General features: G+C 49.2%; 1 protein-coding gene across 1 annotated transcript; it reads right to left on the reverse strand.

Moving 5' to 3' along the window:
* Positions 1-6,085: 6,085 nt before the first annotated feature.
* On the reverse strand, positions 6,086-6,895 carry LOC123440361. Its single transcript, XM_045116930.1, has one exon. The coding sequence runs from the start codon at positions 6,738-6,740 to the stop codon at positions 6,411-6,413; it is 330 nt and encodes a 109-aa protein (XP_044972865.1). The 5' UTR covers positions 6,741-6,895; the 3' UTR covers positions 6,086-6,410.
* Between the last annotated feature and the right edge of the window lie 269 nt (positions 6,896-7,164).

A 7,164-nucleotide genomic window follows, 5' to 3' on the forward strand; every position in this document is an offset into this window, starting at 1 on the left:
TTCTTGATCTCCATCACCAAAGCACCGGCACGATCTTCTTGTCACCGGCGCCACACCATGATCATCCATCAACGTGTTGCCATCGGGGTTGTCGTGCTACTTATGCTATTACTACTAAAGCTACATCCTGGCAAAATAGTAAACGCATCTGCAAGCACAAACATGTTAGTATAAAGACAACCCTATGGCTCCTGCCGGTTGCCGTACCATCGACGTGCAAGTCGATATTTCTATTACAACATGATCATCTCATACATCCAATATATCACATCACAATCATTGGCCATATCACATCACAATCATACCCTGCAAAAACAAGTTAGACGTCCTCTAATTTTGTTGTTGCATGTTTTACGTGGTGACCAAGGGTATCTAGTAGGATCGCATCTTACTTACGCAAAACACCACAACGGAGATATATGAGTTGCTATTTAACCTCATCCAAGGACCTCCTCGGTCAAATCCGATTCAACTAAAGTTGGAGAAACCGTCACTTGCCAGTCATCTTTGAGCAAAGGGGGTTACTCATAACGATGAAACCAGTCTCTCGTAAGCGTACGAGTAATGTCGGTCCAAGCCGCTTCAATCCAACAATACCGCGGAATCAAGAAAAGAGTAAGGAGGGCAGCAAAACGCACATCACCGCCCACAAAACCTTTTGTGTTCTACTCGAGAAGACATCTACGCATGAACCTAGCTCATGATGCCACTGTTGAGGAACGTCGCATGGGAAACAAAAATTTTCCTACGCGCACGAAGACCTATCATGGTGATGTCCATCTACGAGAGGGGATGAGTGATCTACGTACCCTTGTAGATCGTACAGCAGAAGCGTTAGAGAACGCGGTTGATGTAGTGGAACGTCCTCACGTCCCTCGATCCGCCCCGCGAACAATCCCGCGATCAGTCCCACGATCTAGTACCGAACGGACGGCACCTCCGCGTTCAGCACACGTACAGCTCGACGATGATCTCGGCCTTCTTGATCCAGCAAGAGAGACGGAGAGGTAGAAGAGTTCTCCGACAGCGTGACGGCGCTCCGGAGGTTGGTGATGATCTCGTCTCAGCAGGGCTCCGCCCGAGCTCCGCAGAAACGCGATCTAGAGGAAAAACTATGGAGGTATGTGGTCGGGCAGCCGTGAGAAAGTCGTCTCAAATCTGCCCTAAAAGCCCCATATATATAGGAGGAGGGAGGGGGACCTTGCCTTGGGGTCCAAGGGATCCCCAAGGGGTCGGCCGAGCCAGGGGGGAGGACTCTCCCCCCCCAAACCGAGTCCTACTTGGTTTGGTGGGAGGGAGTCCTTCCCCCTTCCCACTTCTTCCTTTTTTTTCCTTTCCTTTGATTTTTTCTCTCTTGGCGCATAGGGGATTGGTGGGCTGTCCCACCAGCCCACTAAGGGCTGGTGTGACCCCCCCAAATGCCTATGGGCTTCCCCGGAGTGGGTTGCCCCCCTCCGGTGAACTCCCGGAACCCATTCGTCATTCCCGGTACATTCCCGGTAACTCCGAAAACCTTCCGGTAATCAAATGAGGTCATCCTATATATCAATCTTCGTTTCCGGACGATTCCGGAAACCCTCGTGACGTCCGTGATCTCATCCGGGACTCCGAACAACATTCGGTAACCAACCATATAACTCAAATACGCATAAAACAACGTCGAACCTTAAGTGTGCAGACCCTGCGGGTTCGAGAACTATGTAGACATGACCCGAGAGACTCCTCGGTCAATATCCAATAGCGGGACCTGGATGCCCATATTGGATCCTACATATTCTACGAAGATCTTATCGTTTGAACCTCAGTGCCAAGGATTCGTATAATCCCGTATGTCATTCCCTTTGTCCTTCGGTATGTTACTTGCCCGAGATTCGATCGTCAGTATCCGCATACCTATTTCAATCTCGTTTACCGGCAAGTCTCTTTACTCGTTCCGTAATACAAGATCCCGTAACTTACACTAAGTTACATTGCTTGCAAGGCTTGTTTGTGATGTTGTATTACCGAGTGGGCCCCGAGATACCTCTCCGTCACACGGAGTGACAAATCCCAGTCTTGATCCATACTAACTCAACTAACACCTTCGGAGATACCTGTAGAGCATCTTTATAGTCACCCAGTTACGTTGCGACGTTTGATACACACAAAGCATTCCTCCGGTGTCAGTGAGTTATATGATCTCATAGTCATAGGAATAAATACTTGACACGCAGAAAACAGTAGCAACAAAATGACACGATCAACATGCTACGTCTATTAGTTTGGGTCTAGTCCATCACGTGATTCTCCTAATGACGTGATCCAGTTATCAAGCAACAACACCTTGTTCATAATCAGAAGACACTGATTATCATCAATCAACTGGCTAGCCAACTAGAGGCATGCTAGGGACGGTGTTTTGTCTATGTATCCACACATGTAAATGAGTCTTCATTCAATACAATTATAGCATGGATAATAAACTATTATCTTGATACAGGAATTATAATAATAACTATACATTTATTATTGCCTCTAGGGCATAATTCCAACAATAAAAGCCCACTTAAATTGTATTCGTGGACACCCACATAACGTGCGATTTACAAAGTGGGTTAAGTGGGCTGGCCCACGTTTTCCCTAATAACCCAGTTATTCTCTCGTTCCTTTCCTCCTCGTTCCCCTCGTCTCCTCGTTCCTCCTTCGGGTAGGCCCGTCGCCGCCGCCGCCGCCCCATGGACGGCTTGGCGCTGGCGCCGCCGTCCACATCGTCGTCTTCATGGACGGCGCAGCGGTGCCTTCAACCTCTATCGTAGCCGTAACAACGCCGCCATCCACCTCTCCCGCAGCTGCACTTGCGTCGTCATCCACCTCTCCCACGGCTGCACCTGCACCACCGTCTACCTCGCCCACGGCTGAACCAGCGCCGCCTTCCATCACCCCCACGGCCGGACCGGAGAAGTCGTTCATCTCCTCCATGCCCTCCCCAGCGGCGCCGCCGTCTACCTCCACTATGACCGTCACCGGCGATGCCAGCAAGAAGCGACCTCGACATGGACTCCTAAGATCCGACTGCAAGAAGAAGAAGGAGTCTGTTGTTGTCCAAAAAGAACCTGCCAAGGTATTGGGCTTCTGAATCCAAGCCCTCTGAAATCTCTGATTTTGTTTTTAGCACTAGCGGTAGATGTGATGTAATACAGGGTAGGTACTCCATACCCTGAATTCAATGCAGATCGATCTTCCTACTCCCAGTAAGCGTTCAAAAATTCTGATTTTTGTTGACTTGTTGGCTGGGGCATGTGACAACGCTTGACCTTGGACCGTGTAAACAAGTGCCGTGACGTTCAGTGTCTTTCCTAAACGATGCCTTAAAGACGGAAGAAAGTTGGAGTCTTTCCTAGTCTATTATTAGTTGTAGCAATCAGATGGCAGTGACTTGTTGTTGCAAAATAAAATAAAATCACCCAGGAACTTAGTACTTTGTACTTCATTGGGTCTTTAGTTGGGCATGGCCCCTTGTACTTCATTGGATTGCCATTTGTGAAGGAGGAAAATGGGGACTTCGTTGTTTGCACCCAGGAACTGCAGCCAGAGCCAGTGGAGAATAATAGATGCATATGCAGTACGAAGTCCTTAGCTGGTGCTCATGATGCACGTGTAGAACACGTTTAATCAGAAAAGCCATGATCAGTTACAAATTGTGCTGTATCTAATGGCTTACTGTTGCATTAGTGCTTATAATAATTTAACTTTAGTGGACATCCCACTAAACCCATTTATCCCGCATAAAAACATGTGGGTTTAGACGGACCTTCAACATAACCTATGTGGCAACTGTGGGGCGGATGCGGAGTCCCGCTTAACGTCCCACTTGCAGCCTGAATGGCGGGTGATGAAGCGTGTGAACGACCTGCATCGGTGTGCAAGCAAGGTGAAATATGGCGGCCAACACAAAAATAAAAAAGCTTCGAAGAAATCCAGCGAAGCAACAATGACGACGACGACGGTGTTTCACCTTGATTTGAGCGACGACGATGGGGATGAACGGGCTCGACGTCCGGCAGAAGGGTAGCTGGGGTCAAGGAAGGCAACGAGGTAGCGGCAAGGCCCGACGGGCGATCGATGGAAGGCGGCCAACGAAGATGCAGTTATGGGGGGGAGGGGGGGCGACGCGAGGGAGAGGCGTGATTTTTACTCAGCCGCCGAGCGATGGAGTATATTTAAAAAAAGGATACACCGTCAAGGATAACTTATCCTCCATTACGGCGAATTGGGATCGGCTAGGTCCTGATTAGAAGAGTAAAACTAAGTTTTTTACTTCTCTAACCAGTTATAGGGAATTGATTAGAAATGGCCTTCCATAGAGCTAACGCAACATCTTATTTAGCTTTCACTGAATGGGTGCGTATATGTTAGTACTACCTCTCTTCTTTGATGTTGCTGCTCTTTTGTAAATACTTGTATGCAACACTACAACTCTTCAATTCCTTTGAACAGCAGGCAAATCACCTACCCTTTCCCGTAAAAATATAAACGTGTTCATCTAACATGGGGACAAATATTTGTCCGTGGAATAATAAATCATTGATAGGCATAGCCCACTGACTGGACCAATTCAGTGTGGAATATACAGTCGTCGATCCTTAGTAGTAATGTAATCGCCGCTGTCCATCAGTTTGACTGCGCTTAAGAGGGACGAAAATAGTGGGTGAGCATGTAGCGCCTGCATTTACCGGCCCTGGGTAATGGATCCGTGAACGCGCGTCACTCTTTCACCTAATCTGTTTTAATCACTTACGAAGTACTACCCGTTTCATAATGTAAAACGTTTTTTAACAGTACATTAATATAAAAACATATTATGTTAGGAAACGACGGAGTATTTTGGAGCGGAGGGAGTAGAAAAGCCAATCGAAGTTGTCGGAGTTTTTTCTTGGAAAGTCGAGGATGCATTTTGTTCTGCTTTCAGTTTTCGTTTGAACATGATCTGTTCTCTAGGCTTGACGGTTGTATCCTTTATCAATAAGGCCGTGCTTGGTATCGATGTTATTGAATATGGATGTATTCTTTTTTACAGATGTAACTTACCGGCCAAGAGTTACTTCCGGCCGAAAATCAAAGTGACGGGCGGAGGCCTGTAAATCTTACAGGTGTATTTGAAATGAAAATGATAATTCAAACAGAGTCTAAAAGCATCTCTAGCAGATTCAGTATAAGTAATCAAATACGTAAAAAAATTGCGTTTTACAGTTTTGGTCGTAAAAAGTATTTAGAACAGAAACTGTAAAAGTGGTTCAATCCGTAAATTTTTTAAGGGGCATGGAAAAACCACATCCAAAATCTATATTTTTGAAGTTGGAAGGCCGATTCTAGAGGCCCGTATACCGGTCAAACCTCATCCGAGCAAACACGTCGCCGCGGAGTTTGCTGAAATTCGCACTAAACTCGTCGAAATTCATCACCGCACGCCGGAAAAGTCGTTGGACACCGCAATCGGTCGCCGCCGGTTTGAATTGAACGACCTCGATTTTGCCGTGGCCTCCCATGACCTCATCCTGGCTGCCAGAACCTCCCGACACAATCGGCAAAGGGGCACGACTCGGCCGTTGCGGCTGGCAACAGAGTAGGACAATACCGGGGGACGACGGGGCATGGCCAGACGGCGACAAGGTGTGGCCGACGAGGCTGGGCACGGACGGAGTGGTGACGGGGCGCGGCCGACGGGGACGGGGCGCGTCCGATGGACGATGGGGCATGGCCGACGGGTGACGGGGCGCGCCCAACGAGCGACGGTGTGCGGCCGAAGGTGTTGACGCGGACGGCGTGGCCGGCTGGAGGCGGCCGCCGCCAAACCGAAATAAGGAGCTTTTTATCCCACTTTTATAATTTATTTTACAGTTTGTGTTTAACCATAGCTAAAATTGATTCTTAAAAGGAGCTTTTTATCCCATTTTTATAATTTATTTTACAGTTTCTGTTTGACCGTAGCTAAAATTAACTCTTAAAATGGCTTTTTTGATCCATATCTCAGTTTTACAGTTTACATTTTTATGGGTCTGATTAAGATGGTTTAAGTAGGCAAACCCTTCAGTCTGGTTGATGCATGTTTCGTTTGAAGATGGCATTTCGTATATGTCTCCTCTACCCGCAGTTCCTTACAACAGTGGCCACCAAGTACACAAGAGTTCCCGGGATTAATTACAGACTACAAGCACAACTAGGAGCTGGGTATCAAAATATCTGAGGTTTCGAGAAGCGGAACTCCCAAAAGAAAAAATCATCTCTGCTACCAGCATTTCTGCAGTCTGTACATCTCCTAATAGAATCTCGATCGAACTAAAAACCTCTACCTGCACTCCTACACACAGCAACTATATACTACACGCACATGAGAATCAAGGGATCGGTGGAACAGGTCCTACGGATCGAAGTCAAGGCTCGTCGGCCTCGGTGATGCTCTGCAGCGACGGCCGCCAGTGGCACCTCGTCTCGTGATCGTCGTGGTAGCACACCGTGCCGGAGTTGATGAGATCCGCCAGCACCTTCTCCGTGGCCCTCTTCCCCTTGCCGTCCCGGGCGGCCTGCTGCAGCAGCTCCTGGACCTGCCTCTTGGTCACCCTGATCTTCACCTCCACCCGCCCCGTCTTCTCGCCGGCCACCTTGACCTCGTTCTTGTTCCCCCCCGTCGTCATGTCCACCTCCCACTCCTCGTCGTCCACCCACGACTCGGCGGCGCGCTGCAGCTTGAAGCAGTTCCCCATGGTTGGTCGATCGATCGACCTCCCGATCGGCGAGTATCGATCGTGTCGTGTGATCAGTATCTCTATCTCAAGCCTGGAGGCTAGCTCTGGTTCTTCTTGAGCTAGGTCCTGCTTGAGCTTCCCAGTCGCCTATTGCATTTCTTTGCAGAGAGAGAGAGAGAGAGAGGATCGTCTGCCTCGCGTGATGGGGCTTATTTATACGTAGAGGCTGGAGGTTGAAGGCGACGTGCCAAGTTGGACCATGGCGGGGACGTGGAGGGCGGGAGACCACGTCTCGGCGTCTCGCGGAGCCGGCTTTCTCCCTGACCGGGCGTCCATCGTGCCACGTGGACGGCCGTGGCGACCCGTGGAGTGGTGCGGCCGGTGGGGATGGAGGCGACCGGGGCGATGGACGGCCGGGATCGGGTGGGGGCGGCGCGGCGGT

The sequence above is a fragment of the Hordeum vulgare genome, chromosome 3H, assembly GCF_904849725.1.
Source record: "Hordeum vulgare subsp. vulgare chromosome 3H, MorexV3_pseudomolecules_assembly, whole genome shotgun sequence".
Taxonomy (NCBI): domain Eukaryota; kingdom Viridiplantae; phylum Streptophyta; class Magnoliopsida; order Poales; family Poaceae; genus Hordeum; species Hordeum vulgare.

Bases quoted from the DNA above. Each gene is read 5' to 3' on its own strand.
- LOC123440361 (XM_045116930.1), bottom strand. From the start codon at position 6,740: ATGGGGAACTGCTTCAAGCTGCAGCGCGCCGCCGAGTCGTGGGTGGAC.